Here is a 22,406-nt window from a genome sequence, read left to right on the forward strand (position 1 = left end):
ATCAAAAATGTCACAGAATTATCAACTCTCTTAATAAGAACTCTCATATATTGACTTCTTATTACAAATTAACATGCCAGGTGTGTCTAGGTAACAGTTGTTTATGAAAAATAGACTCAGGCTTTGGTAAGATTGTCCAAAAATGTGGAACGCTTCACGATTTTGCGTGTCATCCTTGCGCAGGGGCCATGCTAATCTTCTCTGTATCGTTCCAATTTTAGTATATGTACTGCCGAAGCAAGTACGAATGTAATATGCTAAATATTAGTACTATACCTACAAAACGTGACAATTTTGATTGCGCGATTTAGGATTTCACAGACAACGCTTACAATGTATGAGGAGCAGTCACAGCGCCATCTATCGACGAATCTAGTAATTACCACAACATTGAGTAAAGGTAGAACACATGGATGCGGTATTAAAATTTTGCAGTGTAGTTAAATAATTACGATTTAATATTAATAAATTACTAAATGAGTAATTAAGAGATGGAATCAAAATACAAATAACTTTTTAAAATGATTTAATAAATTCATAAAATCAGAATCCAGATTAACTCTGTCACATTATTATGGCTAATTAAATAAAATTAATAAATGCATTTCATATAAAAAAAAAACGAAAAATATTTACAAATGTTTATCTAAAAATAAATTATGGACGGAATCCGTTTTTAACTAAAATTATTTTATTTTAATTTTTCTAAATTGTAAAAATACTTTAGTTTTAATAATTTTAGTTGAATTATTGGAACTAATTTTCCTAAAATCAATAGCCCTTGGCAGTTTAAGACATTTACAAAAGTATTTTTTACTTAATATATAAATTCGTATATTTTACCTACATGTATTTATTTAAAAACTATGTTTATGAGAGTGAACATTTCAATAATACCTAGCAGAGACCTTAACTTACATATTAAAAATAGGACTTTTGTTTTTATTTTAGCAATTCCAAAATTATGTAACAATATTCAAGTTTTATTTTAAGTGAAAAATAATAAAAAATACCTTTTCTCATTTCTATTTTGTTAAATTTTTCTTTTTGTATTTTATTTAGTTGAAAATACACCCATTATTATAAAGATCTCTGAAGGTTAATAAATGATCAGCCTCATTACAAATAAATTCAAATAATAATAGAAAAATCTACCCAAACTTAAAAATTTTATGAAAACAGTACTTCTTGTAAATTAATAAAATTTAACTTTAAAGAAAATAAAATGATATTTTTGTTTACTTATAGATAGGACATATTTTGCAAATAAAATCATAGTATATTTTGTTTTTTTTTCCATTATTATTTGAATTGCAGTATATTTTTATACTAAATTGGCAGCTACAAGCCGACTTAAATTGACATTCTTGTCATAAGGCGCTCCCCAATACTTTGAATAAATACTTTTTTTTACAATAAAACATAATTTTTGGACCAATAAGCACCAGTTACTAACATGTGATGTTCAGAAAATACTTTCTTTATATAATATTCATAATTTGTGTTATTTTTTCTTTAATGAAAAATATTTTTTAGTAAAGAAGTGATAATTCTTATAAAGGCCGTATTTTGATATAATCGCTGCTGAGATTTAAATCAAAATAGTATTTTTTGAAAAATCAGCCTAATACATTTAACAATATTATAGCCAAGGCTATTTCTTTTATATTGATCTACAAAACGGCTATTTATATACAATATTTTACCTATCAAATTCGGCATTAATTCATGTACAGATTTTGATACAAGAAAATACGATCTATGCTGAGTTCTTTTTAATTCTTATAAGTTGGCACTATTATGAGATTAAATTTAACACGCTCCAATAGCCGTTTTGTCGACCGGCTAATAAAAGTGCAGAACCTACAATTTCTATAGCCTTTCACTAGAATAATAATTTCTGATCCATATTACGTATAAAAAAACATTCTGCAGACCGGCTATAAAAACTGCAGTCACTGCATTTTCGATAGCCTTTATTTTTTTCCTCTAAAATAGTAATATCTGGTTGATCCAATCCCGGAATTCAGAGATCCGTGTGTAGACCCCGGGCTGGTTTGGTTCCGCACATCCGATGCCCCAGGATATGATCCCGCCGAGGACGAAGCGGTCGTCGCGATCGCGGCGAACTACCATTGGGCCACCACTGTCACCTAGAGTGGGAAAAAATGTGTAGGTTTATAAGGACTGAATGGTGAAAGATGTTTTAATTGATTTTTAAGTTACAAATTGAATAGATTTATTTTTAGGTATTCGGAGTTAAATGCAAGAACTTAAAGAGCGACATAAATTAGGTTTGGTGAAAAAGGTAACATGATTTAAATTAGTCAATCGATGAGGTCTTTATATACTAATCACAATTGAATTGAATCTACAAATCATGATAAGATGAAAGAATAATGGTAGGCAAAAATGTTGTCTGACTGAGGAACTAAATATATTTTTGATTTCTAAAAAAAGCCTATGCTAGCAAATTTAATCTATACTAATATATAAAGCTGAAGAGTTTGTTTGTTTGTTTGAACGCGCTAATCTCAGGAACTACTGGTCCAAATAGAAAAAATATTATTGTGTTGAATAGACCATTCATCGAGGAAGCTTTTAGGCTATATACTATCACGCTGTGACTAATAGGAGCTAAGATACAATGGAAAATGTGAAAAATACCGGGCAGGTATACCTAAATTATAACTTATATCTTCTACCCACGGGGACGAAGTCGCGGGCAACAGCTAGTCATTGAATAGAGGGCTTTACAAACATTTAAGTCACATGCACGAAGACATCCAGATTCAAGACACTATCGTGTATAATAAAAACATATGTCCTACGCTGGGATCGAACCCACCACACGTCGTGTATAGCGTTTTTCTCATGATAACAACAACTACACAGTCGGCTACCCGTGCAATGTAAATTCAAAGTAGTCAAAACAAAAAATATTTTTAAAAACTTTCTTGTAAAAGACGATATGACTGCAAAGAGTGTTGCTTGTGAGATGACGTCAGAAAGGTATTGAAGAAGACGACATATTGCCCCGAACACAAATACAATAATTAGAATAAGGGCAAATAAAGATGATTTTAAAACTTACCTTCACAGCTATCAGCGCCACCTCTACTGCGTCCCGCACATATAAATATGTTAGGTATGTGCTCGTTATAGCCGGCGGCCTGGTACATAGCCTCACACGCCGAGTTGTTGATAACGGGGACCTTCACCTCTTGTAACACACTCGGTAGAGGACCCTCTGGAATTGAATGTTACGATTAGTAAGGTAATAGATGTTGCAGAAGTTATAGCCGATGTTGAGGCTATAACTTCGGTTTTTATTTTAGTCGAGATTTTTTAAATGATGCATTTTTTTCTGAAATTTCGTGAATATTCGAGTTTATTAATTATTTTGGAAGATATTTTAAAGTTTTTTTCTCCCTTGATCTGCGTAAGTGTTAACAGTTTATTTTTAAAAATCGTCCTTTTGGGCAGGAATAAGCTTCACTGACTGGGCTATTGAAGCTTTATAAGGGCTGTTTTTTTACTAGTTTTACAAAAAGTGTGTTGTGCGTTGGATGGCTCCCAATTGGGTTGGCGATTTCAATATTTTTTTTCAGTGCAAACTTTGTTAGACATGTATGATAAAAAACAGTTTATCTTGTTTTAATAATTTCTTACCGTCGAACAGTCTTCCCCAGCCCGTGACGTAGGCAGTCTTGCCGACGTAGTCGTTGTCATCATCAGGCACACACACAGGCAGAATGTTAGGCTGGAACGTTACTGGCTCGTAGAATCTGGAAATTTAATGATAGATGAAATTAGTTTTAGTATTTTAAAGGATATAGATATCTACAGAACGAGTGGTCATTTCTTATTTGTAAAAAAAATTACGATGAATACAGGCTTTGATTGTTAGGCTCTAGACACACGGACAGCATTTCAACTGCAATCCAACCACGAATCGCAGTTCAAGTGCAGTTCAAATACAGTTTGAATGTAGTTGACAGGTCTGTAATATAGGACATAGGACAAGTATTTATGTGGTCCACGAATACTTGTCTGCGGTATCTTGTGCATGTAACTTCCATTTAAAAAATCTTTTCAAAAACTCGGTCCTTCGAGAAACGCAGTAAAATCGAAGTCGATTTTAACATAACTTACTAAATATTACAAAATAATATCTTAATTTGTATTCCGTATGAATCGTTATAAGTGACACTATAAAGACACGCGACAGACATGTTATGCAGTTAAAATATAAATTTATAACACTTTTTACATATAAAATGCATTTCAAAAATGTGGGAACATTATGTTAAATTGTATGGTTACGTGTTTTAACTTTAAACGATTATTTAAGTTGGTCCTAAGTTGCGTTTATTGCTAACTTTGTTGTTTATGCAACACATACAAACTTAATTGAGAAAATCCTCGTTTTTATAATTGAATGGGTCGCTTTATAATTTTTACTAGTTCTGTACAAATATCAGTTTTTATTGATAACGAAACTTAAACGTTGTGAATTACATTGTATATCTATTTATTTATAGTTAATCTAATGAATATTAGGTCATAATAATGTTTCGAAGTTCTGAGGTAAAAAACATAAAAAATACAGACGAGTTGAGAACCTCCTTCTTTTGAATCCGGTTGAAAATAACCTAAATTAAAATCATCATCATCGGCCTAGCCTTTTTCCCAACTATGTTGAGTTCGGCTTCCAGTCTAACCGGATTCAGTTGAGTACCAGTGTTTTACAAGGAGCGACTGCCTGACCTCCCCAACCCAGTTACCTGGGCAACACGATACCCCTTAGTTAGACTGGTTGTCAGACTTTCAAGCTTCTGACTACCTGTAACGACTGTCAAAGATGTATGAATAACGGCAGTGACACACAATTTAACGTAGGTTAACCTAAACGAAAATATTTGAAGAAAAAGCTGAGATACAATTTTATTGCATCCTTATTAGATGATATCTGAGCTAATTTAGTAACAGATAATAAAAATAACAGTTGCACCCTATTAAATAACCGCTACTGGCACACTATTACGGGTTTTTAATATAAATATAGTGCTTATAGATAATTAATTTTATTTACATAGTCCTATACATAATAATTGTCTTGTTCCACATATTAATGGGTATAATTATTTAAATTTATGCATTTAGGATACCTATGTCCGTGTATAAGTCATAAAATAGTCTAGAAGTGATGTTTTAGATATTTTATAGCCAGATAAATATTTTGTTTTGCTCCTGTGACCTAGTTTTAGGATTTCGTACCCAAAGGGTGAAAATTGAACCCTATTACTGAGGGTCTATTATCCGTCCGTCACCAGGCTCTATCTCATGAACCATGATAGCTAAACAGTTGAAATTTTCACTGATGATATATTTCTGTTTCTTCTATTACTATTATCTGTACGGAACCCGCAGTTACGTGAGTTCGATTCGCACATAGTTTTTGCATTAGTTGGTAAACTTTACAAAAACAAGAACCGCTATAACATTTCGTTTTCTTTAACCATCAAATAAATATATGACAGAAATATTCTACCGATTTCAAATAAACAAATATTGATGCCTGTGTTGATGCCATAGAATAAAAAGTAGGGGGAAGTGGAACTCAAGTTCTGCGGGAATTGCCACTATTAGGAGATAATGATCAACCCTCACATAAAAGAATTTGACAATTTAGATCAATTTGTATTAAATGTAACGATCATCGCGTTTTTGCATCTAAATCAAATCAGTCATAGTTTTGACATTTGATTCTTTTGGCAGATAATAAAAAGCAACAAAAGAGGGACAGCTAATAAGTGGGTTTGGTTACACAAGTTTCAGATAGCTTAGTGCCATCTGATCTTATACAGCGACCGGCCCCAAGCGAGTGATGCGTCACACGCCGTCATGAAAACAATAGACTTACATGGATTGGCAACGTACACTCTTCCCTCTATTCGCATGATCCGTGCTTGTTACTCATTTTCACAAATAGTGAATGACGTAGTATGAACTGTGAGGTCAAGTGCAGTGGTGAGTGACCGCTGATCGCAGAAAACGCGGACGACCGCCAAAATTCATTGAGTTTAGCGGGTTCCGCGTCAAAGAAATATGTGTTGTTTTGCTTTTAATACTGTTTTTTTAAGGTAGCTCGCGTTTAAATGGCGCATATTTATGTTGCTACTGATTTTGCTTATGCAAAGGTTTATGGGATCGATGGATTGAATGAAATAGTTTTAGGTTTTTTTATTTAAAATCTGCTTGCTATGTCGATTTCTTTGGCATGTCTACGGCAGGGGCGGATTTAAACTTATGAGGTGTTGCATTTGTTACAATGGTAGCCAGCTAATAAATTTTCGAAAATAATGACGACTTTCAGTTTTTTTGATAACATATGGAAAAGCTTGTTAAAAGGACCATTTCAAAAATGTATATACCCAAATTCAGATTATGAATAAATATTTTTCATATTTTAAAGTTACCAAGTTACGGAAGTTGTCCTTTATTTAGTTTATTTGATTAATTTACGTCTTATGTAGCAACTGATTTATTTTTATTAGAAAACCATGTATTAAACGGGTGGATCCCTAAACATGGTACCAGAGCGAGTTAACCGAAGTGCTAACAGTTTTTAAAACAAGTCATATCTTTTCTAAGATCAGTATACATTAATTATTTTATTTTACAGATTAATATAATTAAATTGTTTTAGAATGCGGAGGTTTTAGTTCATAATAATGACATAAGTTGGAATGTTACGTTTTTGACTACAAATTTGAATAGTTTTGCAAAAAAATCTAACTTGTGTGATGAATTTATGTGTGTTTTGTCATAAAAATATCTTAATTTGGAATGCGAACTTCCTTTGTATTATTTTCGAGTTGTTACAAACAAGGTTTTATGTAAAATTTATGTAATATGTTATATGATTTATTGAGCATTCGTTAGTTTTTTGAATGAAGGCCGCGAATTGTCAAATGTAATGCTATTTGGAATATAGAGACCTAGTATCTTGATGGATGATTGACTTGAAAACGTAGCAGAGTCTAACTATAACTAGCTTTGGATCGCGATGGACTGATTTTATTATTGTATATTATAGATTATTCAATAACAAACATTCCCTTCATTTGTTTATAACAATAAATTCATGTCACACCTAAAGTAAATATATTTTTGGATCGAGGTTGTTTTAGAAAATATTAGGCAATGTCCTAAGTTTAACACAAGAACTTTGAAATCTACTAGATCAGAAAACGCAAAGTAGAAAATCTCACTTCTTATATTGGATGCAGACATTAGACGACTAAATTACAGTGACTTAAAAAAAAAAACTGGAATCCATCACAAGACAAGTGTCTAAACATTTTAATCTAAAAAAAACTTACCTAAGCAAGGCCAAATCATATTCGAAGGTAGCGGGATCAAAGTGCGGATGGCTCGCCACGATCTGGACGCGGCGCTCCACGAATCCATAGGGTTCATCTGTCTGAGCCAGGTCATGTTCCCCTAGTCTGACCAGCAACTCCGAAGGGGGCACACTGTGGAAGAAATTGGAATAACTTTAGTCAAAATTAAATAAGCACGGATAGCCGAGTGGTTAGGGTCACCACACCAAACCCTCTGAACGCGACGTACCGCGGGTTCGATCCCCGCGTAGGACAAGCATTTGTGTGAACCACGAATGCTTGTTTTGAGTCTGGGTATCTTTTTGTATGTGATTTGTATGTTTGTAAAAACCCCCGCGACACAAGGATTGAAGCATTTTCTTTTAAGCAAACGCTAAACCCCCTGAAATAACAATATTCGCTATTCACCCTTTAAAACTCTATTCATCCCGTTTTACGATACTCTTAATACAAGCTTTGCTAAATTTGAAACTAGATGGCGTTTTGTGAAAGTTACGAAAAAATACTGAAATTAATGGAGATGATAATCTAGTCACATCACAACAGTCCATGTAGAAAAAAACATGTAACTCATACACTTTATATGAAACATGAAGTTTCATGTGTAAATAAGGGAATCTACAAATTAATACGACATTGAGGTTTCTCAATAATCCGTAGGTCATCTTGAGGAAAACATGGCGGGTTAAAAACATGACTTCAATTTAATTTAATAAATTATCATACTGTTGTGAGTCAAGAATGTTGGTGTAATTAAAGTATTCAATTTGATCATGAACTTTGTTCATACGTCCGTACGTACGTATTGTTATTGTGATATAGCTTCAGTAAATTAACTTTTAAATCTTATTGGGGATATTTAGACCTTTATAGTACTTTAAGATCGGACGGTAGCCCCACGAGGTGCATAGGTAGGCTTGGTCATTTTTATGCGCTATTGAGGGCAATTCAATTCTTTATTGCATAAAATAATTTTAAATAGGTGGTAAATCTGGGGCACGGCAGTGTAAGTTTCCGCCACGATTTTTTATTATTTTATTTAGTGTTGTGACTTGGCTGTTGAAGGGTACGCAAGGACCCTTCTAAGGGTTCTGATTATAAAAAATTCTGTACCCTTGAAAGAGGGCAGTAAGATACCTTGGATTTGGCAACACTTTTTCTAGGATCTCATTACTTTTTAGAGATCAACAAGCAACTACATCGAGACTTGGCTAGTTTCTTACAGAATGTTTTTTGTGGGATTAAGTTAACAGCTCAATTATGGACCCTGTCGGGCACAGCTAAAGTAGGAGAGAGGAGGAACATGCTTATCTGTCCGTTGACCTGTACCTTAGGAACTGTGATTACTAGACAGTTGCTGCTTTAACGATATAGGGAAAATAAAAATAGGTTTTAAGCAACGGATGGAGAGATTATTAACTTATATATAAAACCGATTTGTTGATCTCTAGCTTAGTTATACAGAACCCTTATTCTCTCGAGTCCGATTCGTAATTGTACGGTTTCATTAGTTTTTCAGTTTGAAACGAACAGCTTTATTTTCGAATGGAATAATAAACAGGAAAATCTGGGACTTCTGATGATTGAATTCAACCTCTAATATTAATTTCAGTTGTGGAAGCGTCTTGATGGCGTGCAATAAGGTTGGCCTATGTCCAGCAGTGGACGAATATGGGCTGATGATGATGATGATGCGTCACAGTGCATTACACGGCGTAGAGCCACTTCTCTTTCACAACTATACAAATATTAATTAAAGAAATATTAGAAGGTGGTTTCTAATGGTTTCCTTAAGAGATTTCCTTTCATAATTTCCCTATTTAATAACTCGAATCATTCTGATTAGATGATTGTAAAATAGAGTAGGTAGATATATCTGTATTTGTAAGTCTTCAATTTCGCAATACAGTGGTAAGTAATTGTAGAGTCATTACAATAACAGTCTAATTGGACCGTTTATTACAGAAAAATATGTTAGTATGACATTTATTGAATTGATAAAATAACACAATATTAATTATTAAGATTTGTGCAATTGAAATACTTTGATAAAAACTTTTGCGTAACAAATTGCACAATATATATAAACATTTTATAAGAGATGCTTGGATGTATACGTTTTTGTTATTGAAATGACAGAATGACAAGATGGCGGATAGTCTCATTATTGTGTTGACTCTTACATATAGCATGGCCAGCAATTTGAAATTATCGCGATCAACGGATAAAAGTAGGTGAAAAAAGAAGAGTGTGGCTTTCGCTGTTTCAGTTGCAGCATATAGGCTGACATGGAATGGCTGATCTTGAATGACGTTTTTTAAACATCAAGGAATATACGGCAAGAGAAGGCCTCCTAAAAAGACTAATTATTTGAAGGGTGGGCGATATAGGGAGCTGTCTATGTAAAAGAATAATTTGACATATGCTAAAATGGATTGGGTGACTGGATTTTGGTTTTGAATTTTTCATTTAGGTAACTTTATCTTGATTGTTGATGACCAACGGACTTTCTGAACCAACATAGAGGTAGTATCTAACATGGGTAGATAGGCAGGTGCCATAGTTTGCCGCAAAAAGGCCTCTACACGCCACTACTCGTCACGCCTTAAAAAAGACCGGTCCTTATCCAATGAAGTTATCCAGTGAATGAAAACAGAGACTTAAATATTAAAAGAAAACAATAAGCTACATAATAGTTTAAGAGCTCTAGAAAATTCAGATCTAGAAGGTTTACTTACGCATATATCAAGAACGTCCGATTAGTTTCGGACCCAACCAGAGTTGACTCACTCACCAGCTAACACGTTAAGTCACGATTAATGACTCTGAGTCTGAAACTAGTCGTGCGATCGTTCTTTAAACATAAATTCGCATATCTAAAGTTGTTAATAAAAAACCACTTACTGTTCAACACAATGCGCTGCTGTTATCGCCCAGTTTTCGTTCAGTAGGGCTGCCCCACACTTGTGCAGGTACGTTGAGGTCCGATACTGCCGCAAGGAGATCTGCCAAGGCCACTGTCCGAAGCCAGACTTCGTACCGCCGACAATGCGGCCCTGTGGTGCCTGCCAAAGTCTTCTGCCGCAAACTGCGAGCACCAATAACGTTGAATTTAGAATCATCGTGGAATTTATTGCATTTATTAGGATTAGGAATTTTTTATTGGGTTTTTAGTTTTTTTTATTGGGTTGATTGAATATTTTTATTTATTTTTAATGCATGTTTGTTTATTGTTTTAGTTTTCTTATGTATTGAAGAATTTTTATTTTATTTTATGTTGAATTTAAACACATATTTTATATCATTTTTTAAAGTTTTCTATACTGTTTACCACGCAAAAAGTCGTATCAAAAGGCCCAGTTTTTTCACAGGGCAATGAACTAAAGTTTCTGATTGTTATCTACTGGACTCTTATAAAAACTGTACAGTTTATGACTAGGTACTAAAACTAGATGCAATGGAATATTCTAGCAGCTTTTAATTCAAGGTCAGTTATACATCTTTGCGCAGTCTTTGGTCACAAAAAGATCGATAAACCATTTTTTTTGTTGTTGTTTATCTGTTCGAGAATTATTTGGTTCGTTTTCATTGATGTTGCAAATTATATTTAATTTAAAGTTTTTGTAATTGTAACACTGTAAAAAGTTTTATACACAATTTATTTTAATATATAAATAGTTAATTAAGTCTGTTATAAGGAATTATTAAGCACTTTTGAAGATTCAAAGACACTTGTTTATATCACAACGCACTATACTAATTCTCGACGAAATTCATCCTTATAATCCCATGGTTTCTTTATTTTTTTCATTATTACTGTCAAAGCCCAAAGGACTTCCTTAAAATCTTCAAGAGCCACAATTTTTCACACAACCACGAACGCGTCGAAACGACTAGTTTAAAAAAAGAACTTCACTTTTAAATTTCGAATGAAAAACCATAACCAACTCAAATATGGAATTAGTAAATAACCATCACAATTGAAACTAAAAACACTGGTCGTTCGTAATTTAAATTCTGTCTTTTTTTTAAACGTCAGGCTTTGGTTACAAGATTCGTCCTTGCGAACGCCTTGGCCGTGGCGTGCGGTCGCCGCGCGATCTCACTACTCTTTGTTTGAACGTCGAACAGTTTTTTTATTTTTTTATTATTGTTTATACACTGGCTGTAGAACATTTTGTCGGGACTACAGAGGTCTTTAACCTGAATGTAGTTATTTATGTTGTTAATTTTGAAATAAGAATGAAAGTTGAGGGTTGGAGGGTTTTCCTTTAATTTCGATGGTTGTTAACTTTTTAATAACTTAATAACAACTTGTTTTCTTCTTTTTTGGTGCATTATCGTTTTAATTAATTCTTTGTACGTCAGTGAGTTCGAATTGTTATTTTTGATTCAACATTTTATATTTATTTCAAGAATTTAGTGAAAGAGAATGATTTATAAGTCGCTATAGCATAGAACTGTGTCTAAATTCAACAAACACAGCAGATATCATCGTGGGAATCGTTTAATTATTTAATATTAATTATAATTATTTATAGTCAAACAAACAAACATAATAATTATCCTTAATATAAATATATAAAACATATCGGTAATACAATCCTTAACTAAAATAAGTATGTTTTTGTTTTGTTATTTTTTATGCTAATAGAAATTCAATGACCCATTGATGAGTCATATAATCACGTTTATATTTTGTTTATAAGCGAATAAATTAATGAACTAATTTGTTAGCCTGATGGGCTTGTTATTAAAAAAAACTGCAAGTCAAGTGTGTTAGTAGATTTAACTCATTTCACAAGTATTAATTACATTTCTGAATGTTATAATTTTTACTAATGCAATAGAGCGGAGACGTTTCTTCGACCGCTTTTTTCTTTTAAAATACTAGTCCGATTTGACAAAACCTTTTTGCAATTGATAGCGCAATCTATCCATCTTATTTTGGTCTCTATTCGCTCACCCTTCACCGTTTTATAAATGCTCTCGCTACGAGAGAAAAAAAGGCACAAAAAAACCACAGCAACACACTGTCAGATGAACTTATTTTGTACAAGTCTCAAAATAAACTCTTTAAATCTAGTACAATTTACGTAGTTGTTTTTTTTCCATAACTTAATTGCTTTGCTACGTACCTATAACTGTTTGGGTATGATGGATGATAAATTGATAATTGTGCTGCTTTTTAACGATGTTAAAATTTTTGTTACTTTTGAATTACTATCAAGCATTACGTAATTTGCCTTGAGATAAAAGCTAGAAGAGTGAAACCAGTGTTATCAATTAGCTTAGATGTAAATAATAAAAAGAAAACAATGTTCTCAGTTGAAGAATTTTGGTGGAATGCGGGATTTATTTGCTTTTGAGTCTTGTTCAAATATTTTTGAGATACGGTTGGTTCTAGGTGTGTTTAAAAAAACTACTAGTTGGAGTCCTAAGCTACAAATTGCATTCAACAGAAGGAAAAAGGGTTAAAAAAATAATGGATAATGTTATAATGCTTATTTGTTCCGTCGTAGCAAAATGGATCGTAGATATTAGGCAAATAGCCGTTTTATTTAATAAAAATGTTTTTAAAGTTTCGCACTCGGGACACTGAGGGTTTCGTATAAACTTAACAAACACAATTATGAGGTGAAATTGATTGTTCTTATGCTCAGAATCAAAATTTTTTTTGAGTAGGTATTTGTTAAACCATAAGCTGTGAATTTCAACTGCCTAGCTAACACGATTCATGCAATACAGCCTGTGCCACACAAATGCTTGTCCTACACTTACCACTCGGCTCTCCGTACACTCAATTTTCACAGTCACAGTCACAGTTGCAGTTTTTAACACAGACAGTAAGACATAAGAGAATTAATTGTAGCTTATCGCGAAGTCAGAAGGTTGTACGATTTATTCGCAATCATATTGCACTAACTACATAATTACCATGTACCAGCAACTGCACTTTATGTTGCTTGTAATATATTACTAACTATGTTTAATTGATCAGGGGAAGATTTATTGAGCGCATATTGTATTAGTAGTGTTGTAATCGACGCAGCCTATATTAGTCCAGTTACTACTGAGTAAAGGCCTTTTTTTAAATTTTCTATTATAATACCGGCCTATAAATGTATAAATGCTGGGCACTGGCCTATTTTCATATAAGATAGGTTTGAGCATCGATTTGATCACTATACTCGTACTAGCTCACTGCAGGTTGGCAATTTTAGATTTCCTCACGATGTTTTCCTTCACCGTTTATCAGTGGTGTCTTGGTCTTAAGAAAGTACATGTAGGTAACTTTAAAAAGTCACATTAAGTAGTACTTTTCTTGCGTTAGAGTCGAACCAACACCTTGGGCATATGACTTACCACTTACGAATTACCATAATATTGAATTTTAACATCTAAGTTAAACAAATTATTTCTAAATACCATTTCATTCATGTTCAAGATGTATTTTAACTGTTAGCCACCGTTCTATCGTAGCCACAGATATTTTTCCATCATTCATTCAACTGCTATTAATATTTTCATCTGATCAGCATTCGAATGAATCTGTAATTAAGGCTTATCTACGCGTGCGTGACGCCGGAGACATATTTATTGATTAGATAATAATTAAGTTTGGTATGCACGAGCGAAAAATATTGCGAAATTATATACTTCTGTATACGGAGACTTTAAGAGACCTGTGCCTAGCTGTTATCTATACTTCTATACTAATATATAAAGCTGAAGAGTTTGTTTCTTTGTTTGAACGCGCTTATAAAAATATTTTTGTGTTGAATAGACCATTCATCGCGGAAGGCTTTAGGCTATTAACCATCACGCTGTGACTAATAGGAGCGAAGGTACAATGGAAAATGTGAAAAAAACAGGGCAGGTATAAATCATAACTTATATCTTCTACCCACGGGGACGAAGTCGCGGGCAACAGCTAGTAGGTTATATTATGGGTTAGTTCTTTTCTTTTTAAGACATGGCTCCTGCATTAAGTAATTTAATTGCTGTGTCACGAGGGTATCACAAACATTCAAGTTACATGCACAAAGACACCCAGACTCAGGACAAACATTTCTGAATGAATCGAATCACAAGCATAACATGCATTTGTTATACACGGGGATCGAACCCACGACACGGTTTGTCGTGGTAACCTCAACCACTCGTCTATTCGTCCGACTATTGTTATGAAATTGTAAAGAATGCTGTTTGAAATAAATAAAATATTTATTTAATAACCGTTTTCACTTATTAACACTTATTCATCGGGATAGTCCTCAATCATGAGCTGACGCGTCATAGCATACATAGTTATGTATTAAAAAACACCATGGATTTACGAGCAATTTTTTGTGCTACGAAAAACCTCCCAGAATTATAACACCCACATTGCCTCAATACCTTTGTCTATCAGGTTCACAGCACTTTGAACTGTCCGACCTCAGTTAAACCGTCAGTCAGTGCGCACACAGTTTAACAGCCGAAACAATCATACAACAAAGGTTTATAATTACTGTAGTTATCAAACAATTAGTTAGCGTCATGCCAGTTACTTCCTTATTTTATTGTTAGGGCTATTTGTGGTTATTAAATTATAACCTGGTTTTATGACCGGGCCCACAATGCTCCAAAACTAATGTGTATAAACCTTATGTACCTACCATCTAAGTTCACATTGTGTAAGACGTGAAAATAATACATAATAAAAATAGTATTGAGAACCTATGTTTTATTTTGTTTTTAAAATATGTCTTATTAGTATTGTCAGAAAATGAGTTGATAAAAAAGATAGATTTACGAATGGTAAAATCATAATTCCCTTGCCCTTATCCCAATTATTTTATTTGGGATCGGCGCAACATGTCTTCTTCTTCCATACCTTTTTATAATAAAATAATATCAAAAGAAACACTCTTTGCAGCCATATCGTCTTAAACATAATCCATCCATGGTTTCTTTGATCCTCTTCCCCAATATCCATCCATACCCAGGCTCAAAACCTTCCCCACCAAGTGATTCTTATTACTCCAAACAAAATGCTCATGACGGTTTGGCTGACGGCTAAAATATTACTTAAATGTTGTTAAGGTTTATTACTACTTGAAGAAATATTGTATCAGGTTTGCAAGGAGATGCCGTTTGTCCGCACGGATAGCCGAGTGGTTGAGGTCACCACGCCAAACCCACTGAGCGCATCGTGTCGCGGGTTCGACCCCGCGTAGGACAAGCATTTGTGTGATCCACGAACGCTTCTTCTGAGCCTAAGTGCCTTTATGCACATGATTTATTTTTTTGTGAAACCCGCTCGACGCAAGGATTGAAATCCTAAATGCGAGAGTCGTTTTTTTAACAAAAAAAATATATCTTTCTACAGCCGTTTAACTTTAAAAGTGCTAGTACAGCGATCTTATAAAGAGTTACAAAATATAATGAAACTTCAGTATTAAGGCATGAACCTATTAATAAACTATACTTATCTTGTCATCTGACTTACATTACTAGAAATCTATAAATGTCGATACAACAATTATTACGAGGTAAACTAATTAACGTCAGATTGGATCGAGGACTGCTAATGATTATTAAATGATGATTAATTCCGAATAATGATTTAATTATTCCGTCATTTCTTGATTTATTGGTGATCACAATGATAGGAAAAATATAAGTAAATATGTATCACGAAGGATGATTATTTGTGACAAAAAATCACAAGGGTTCTGTACTCGAATCCCTATGGCTGTTATTAAGACCCCGTTTTGTTTTCACCCGTCTGTCATAAGTGTTATATTGATTGCACGGATAGCCGAGTGGTTGAGATAAACAAGCCAAACCGACTTAGCGCGAGGTGTTTCGGTTTGATCCCTGCGTAGGACAAGTGTTTGAGTGATCTAAGAATGCTTGTTTTGAAAGTGTGTAAAACCACCCGCGACACAAGGACTTTAAGGGGGAGTCGTTAAAATAGCTATGCAGTTGAATTTTTCACTTCTGTCACCGTGTTACAAAAACCACTATAAAATATCGAGATTCAGGAATATTTAGTACGGTCGGTATAGATATGATAAATATAAGTCCGCAAAACTATGAAACCGTTTAAACCTTTAGTAAATTTGTTTTTCTTTTGTCTATTTGTATGGAACCCTAAATACCGCAAGTCCAACTCGCACTTGAACAGTTTTACTGTTTCAAAGAACGATTAATACAAGGTTCCAAACATTGTAGTGGTTGTATAGTATATCTTAGTTTCACTTGCCTTGCTTTTATAACAATAAGTTAAGTAAAGATAATAGGCCAAAAACCTTCCTTTCTACATGAAAAAATGGGACCTTTGTACATGACTTGAATGTTTGTGAAACTCCCTCCGATACAAGGATTAAATTCTGAGCGTATGTATGTGACAAACAAACCGATAATGAAAAGAAGAATGATTTTTTGGGGATAGTTTTTAAGAAAAACTTTACTTGATTACTAGCGACCTGCCCCGGCTTCGCACGTAAGGACATTTATTTCTTAAGCTTATTTTCCGGGATAGAAATACTATAGCCTGTACGAATTCGGAAGAATCCCTCTAAGTAATCTATACTAATATATAAAACTGAAGAGTTTGTTTGTTTGTTTGAACGCGCTAATCTCAGAAAATACTGGTCCAAATTGAAAAATTATTTTTGTGTTGAAAAGACCATTCATCGAGGAAGGCTTTAGGCTATAAACCATCACGCTGCGACTAATAGGAGCGAAGATACAATGGAAATTGTGAAAAAAAACAGGGCAGGTATAAATCATAACTTATATCTTCTACCCACGGGAACGAAGTCACGGGCAACAGCTAGTGGTAAAATAAATTTTGAAATCGGTCCAGTAGTTTTTGAGCCTATTCAGTACAAACATACAAAGAATTCCTCTTTTTTAATATTAGTATAGATAGGCCCTATTAAAACAGTAGCTGTATTTCAATTATTTAGGCACTTACAAAAAGATAATCTTGCTGTGTCTTTTTATACAAACACGTGTCAAATAAATAAACGACTTATAAAAACAAACTACTGACTTTTGGTTTTAAATTATGACTTATTTTATATCTACATTTAATGCATCGTAATGAGTACTACTAAACTGATTGTGACGAAAACTCACCGTTCTTATAGTTGGACATGTTGACAGCGGCTGTTGTGGTTTCCGGGATGACCGTTGTTGTGATATCCTCTGAAAGGAGAATACGTTTTAATAATAGTAAAACTCTTTTTTACCTTTAAAATTATGCTGAGGAAAATGTAATGGCCAGGCCAATTTTAATATATAATTAAATATATAATTTTAATATATAATTTTAATATATAAGTAATATAGGCCAGGTAGACCGAGTAGCTGCTTTAAATGGGATTATTTGCAAATACCGGTATAGAAAAAAAAAAGTTTTAATGTAACTCGCTTCGATCTAAATAAAAATACATTATCTATTAAGCCTCACACTTGTTGATAGCCAATATAAACTATTTCTCCTATCGCGAGTCTGCTGGTAGATTTCTTTTGTAATAAGCAGCACCCTTGTACATATTCTGCTGCTTTTGTTTAAATAATCGATTAATAAAATAAAACTTTGTAAGAAAGAAACTTACCAGTAGTCTTAGCACTTTCAGTGGTACTTATAGTACCATTATCACTCTCAGTTACATTTTCAGAGGAAACAGAACTGAAAGTAGTTAATCCTTGACTTGAAGTTGAAGTAACAACTGTTGTTTCTGCACGCTGAGTTGTAGACGACGGTAACTCAGTTGTAGTTGTGGTTGTAGATGACGACAGTTGAGTTGTAGGCGCTTCGGTTGTAGTGGTAGTTGTTTCGGGTAATGCTGTTGATGTGGTTGTTAATGGTGCTGCTGTTGTTGTTGTTGTTGTTGATGTTGTAGTTTTTGTTGTAGTTTTTGTGGTTGTTGTAGTTGGTGGTGGTGTTGTTGTCGTAGTAGTCGTTGTTTCTGGTTTTGGTGGTATCGTTGATATTAATACCCAGCCTTCAGTTTGCCATTTTTCTGAAACATTTAATATTTATGAAATTAAGCGAAGGTAAATGAAATAGTTTATTTTGCAAATAGGATCAAGTGGCAGCATTTAATAATAGGAGAAATGTTGTCATTTTTACATGTCATATTTTGAGCTAGCTGTAGTCCAAATAACCTAACTAGCTCCCTCCGAAGAAACTTCGAAACAAACTCACGAAGTTTGCAACATGTACCACACATAATATAATAACAATATTGCAAACATACAAGCTTTTTTATACATAGACTAGCTGTTGCCCGCGGGACGGCCCACTACAAATCGCAAATGATCATACGGGAACATAATTGGATGTGTTAATCCTAGTTATAAACTATCTGTGTACCAAGTTTCGTCTAAATCCGTTCTGTAGTTGTTGCGTGAAAGAATGACAATTATAGTATGAATAATAGTAGGATAGTACACCTTCATAAAGTTCTACTCTTAAATCAGTTACATAATATAGTTCACGCTAAGTTTTTACATAAGGAAAATGGTGGAGTAAGTAATAATTTATTTTTTGCTAGCCTGTGTTTAGTATGAACAGGAAATAAGTCGTTGTAACAGATTATCTTAAAGAGGATGTATTCATTTTCAGTTTACAGACGATAATCTTATGTTGAAGGCAAAAAATCTTGGCACCGGTAGTTAAGCAATGGTTGGTACGGATATAAATTTGATGGGACACTTTTTTAACGTCGACTTTAAAAAGGAAGAATTCCTAATTTGTCTCTATATTTTTTGTGTTGGTAATCTTAGAAGGTTCCGAAGTTCAAACTTCGGACTGGATGATCCGTTTTTATAGCTGTTATTTCGGTTTCATTATAATTTCATCAAGTTTTGCTCAGTAGTTTTTATTCGAAGTCAGTTGTAGGTTTTGGTTCTTAAAAAAATATGATGTTGTAAAATGTTCTTTTTATTTAGATTATGTAGTTGAACGGAACCCTCAGGGGCCTCAGGATCGCGAAACCAACCCACACTTTACTGGTTTAATCAAGATACCATAACTGAAATAAAACCTCTTTCTTTACACATGTATTTAAATGTTTTGAAGTTTTTTCTTCAATTACTTTTATTAAAATTCTTTAAAGAAGTACTCCTGAATAGCTTTTGTAATGAAATTCGCACGAAATGATTTACCTTGCTTTTAGCAACCCATCTTAGATAAGGACGACCTCTAGATAGAGGTTGACACGAATCTGATGTTTATTTGCGGAAGTTTAAAAACATTAGGCAGACACTTTTTACTATACGTAGGTTAAAATTCATTGTTAAGTTGAGACAGAATAAAACAGCGACCATTTTATTCTTTGTGAATGCTTCTTTTCTAAAAATACTTAAATGTATTAATCGATGTAAAGTATTGCTTTCATTATTATATCAGCAACAGAAATACCTTATCTGTGAAAATGTAAAGTGTCTAGCTATCGTTAGATACAGGGTGGTGACAGACGCATGGACAAGCGACTTAGTAACATGGTTCCATTTAATGTTTGGGTACAAAAACCCACCCAGACTCAGAACAAGCATTTGTGGATCACACAAATGCTTGTCCTACGCGGGGATCGAACCCGCGACACGACGGGCACAGTGGGTTTGGCGAGGTCATCTCAACCACTCGGCTATCCGTGCCGTCAGTACAGCAACATAACAGTTACATGTATAATTTGGCAAACTTTGCTAACAATAGGTCCCGTAGCATTATCATAGTATTAAAAATACCCGTTACACATAATTTTACGGTACTGATTCTTGAACATAAGGCGGTTTGTATGCATAATGTTATGTAATTTGAAAATTTTTGATTTTGAAATGAAACTACTTTTACGGATTTTTTCGCGGTTTAATTTTAGATTTTAGTTCCCGACGTTTCGAAAACTTTGCAGGTATCATGGTCACAGGCAGACTGAGATGGCGTTCGTCGTTTTTGATTTAAAAGGAAATTTGGCTTTAAATAGACAGTCTGGCAACCAGTGTTGCCCAGGTGATTGGATTGAGGAAGTCGGATAAGCAGCTGCCCCTTGCAAATACAGCTCCTTGTTGTTTGTATGACTGCACGGATAGGCGAAATGAAGCCGAATGGTTGAGGTTACCACGAAAAAACCACTGTACGCGTTCTGTCGCAGGTTCGATCCGCAGGACACGTATTTGTGTGATCCACAAATGCCTGTTCTAAGTCTGGGTGTCATTGTGCATGTGATTTGTATGGTATGCTATCATAAGCTAGCAGGGTGAAATTTTCAGGGTAGCTTAAAATCCAATGACAGTGCAATTTACAACTATAAAAACGGCCGGACCGATTTTGATAAAATTAGTGTGGAGTGACATTTAAAAAGGCAGGAAATTTAGATTTTTCAAATCTATTATTCTTAAATACATTCAAAATAACGTTTATTTTAAAAGATATTTTTCAAAAACCTGGTTTAGCCATTTCTCACGAGTATCGTGCAGTCACAATAGTAAGTGGAACACCATGGTCACGGAAAGTAAGTTGTCGTGATCGATGGCTGGACCAGTACCGTTGACTTGGACGAGAGCCAATAAACCCACAACAAACTTTATGCTAGATCTGTTTGGTTTGATAACTCTGTGTATGAAATACTTTGTTTATAGACAAATGGATGAATATTGCTGGCGGGGTATGTAAGACCAATCTTTAAAAGGGTTTTAAAATTTTAGAATATAAATGTCATTTTTAATGCCTGTGCTTATGATAATGGCTTCATTAAGAAAATCAACAAAACTTGGATGAGAGACAAATAAGACAAAAGCAACTGTCTGAAAAGAGGATGGAAAGCTTTTAACCAGCTGTGTTTGATCGTAGCTGCCTTTTTAGCCGAATGATTTAGCTAAACTAATGACTAGAATCTAATGTATATATGGAAATGACAGATCTGAACCATGTGACTTATCGAATAGAAATGTCATTTTCATGGGGTTTGTAACTTTTAGGCCGTGGGGGCCGAGTGCCAAAACGCTTTTTAAAGACCTAGCAAAGCGTCTCGTTGACACTTCTCGTGACCCAAAGGCTGGCTTTTACCTCGCTCAGAGGATTAGCATTGCCATTCAACGTGGCAATGCTGCCAGCCTTTTGGGCACACTCCCAGCCGGCAGCGATGCCGATGAATTTTTTGATGCTTTAATTTAATATGTTTTTGTTTTTTAACTTGTAAATATTTAACTCTGTAAAATTTTATGTATTTGGGCGTTATTGATTGTACAAATGTCACTCGACTGAAGTTGCACATATGATGAGGAAAATCCCAAAAAATGGCACAAAACATAATAACCCATATTGTAACGAATTGTCAACCAAAAAGTAAGTAAGTCTCCAATCCTCAAAATTACAGTAAATTACATACAAAAACCAACGTAATACAGATTGCCTATTTCCCACAAATCTATGATATAAAAAGAAAGTGAGGTTACAATTTCACTGAGGCAATACAATGTGTTTGACCCGGCGCGAGTTTGACCTGAATACGTGACGCGGTTGATAAGTCAAGCTTAGGTTACCGACCTCAAACTGCGGTTTGATTCCAGATATCACCGCATCTAGGAAGATTATTGTTACTAATGTCATTAGGAACACTTTGCTTTTGTGCTGTTTCCTCTGATGGCACGAATTGCCAAAATATTTAAAACTAGCCAACACTGGGCGATTTGCTGTGGATTCGTATTTTTGTATCTGCCCACTACAAATGGAAAATGATACCAGGACAACATAAAATCAGGATAAAGCTATTGTTCGATCTAACTATGTGTTGGTCCAGGTTTTATAAAATATTTATTTAGCAAATTTCGTGAAAATATAATTGCTGGGCAAAGATTTTTATTCGAAGATGATAAGGCGGCACCTTTAATAAAATAAGCTCGAGCTTTAAAAAATATAGACTGTTCAGAAATTCTACTAATTCATCATATCATATAATACTAATAGCAGTCTATTAGAACATAGAAAATGAA

The 22,406-nt window shown here is 34.0% G+C and overlaps 1 protein-coding gene and 1 non-coding gene across 2 annotated transcripts in view; both read right to left on the minus strand.

Annotated features, from left to right (window-relative positions):
• Positions 1–138: 138 nt before the first annotated feature.
• Positions 139–245, minus strand: LOC113504352. Its single transcript, XR_003401562.1, has one exon. It is a non-coding gene; the product is annotated as a U6 spliceosomal RNA (small nuclear RNA).
• A 1,013-nt stretch (positions 246–1,258) lies between these two features.
• The window catches only part of LOC113504164 (serine proteinase stubble-like), a 38,840-nt gene continuing 17,692 nt past the window's right edge, over positions 1,259–22,406 (minus strand). Inside the window, exons 3-9 of the mRNA XM_026886329.1 lie at positions 18,026–18,433; positions 17,544–17,612; positions 10,314–10,497; positions 7,389–7,541; positions 3,673–3,788; positions 3,095–3,250; positions 1,259–2,153 (exon numbers count right to left, since the gene is read on the minus strand). Of these exons, the coding sequence (XP_026742130.1) occupies positions 1,990–2,153; positions 3,095–3,250; positions 3,673–3,788; positions 7,389–7,541; positions 10,314–10,497; positions 17,544–17,612; positions 18,026–18,433 (1,250 nt within the window). The 3' untranslated portion in view covers positions 1,259–1,989. The remainder of the gene's footprint in view (positions 2,154–3,094; positions 3,251–3,672; positions 3,789–7,388; positions 7,542–10,313; positions 10,498–17,543; positions 17,613–18,025; positions 18,434–22,406) is intronic.

Source organism: Trichoplusia ni, chromosome 21 (assembly GCF_003590095.1).
Source record: "Trichoplusia ni isolate ovarian cell line Hi5 chromosome 21, tn1, whole genome shotgun sequence".
Lineage (NCBI taxonomy): Eukaryota > Metazoa > Arthropoda > Insecta > Lepidoptera > Noctuidae > Trichoplusia > Trichoplusia ni.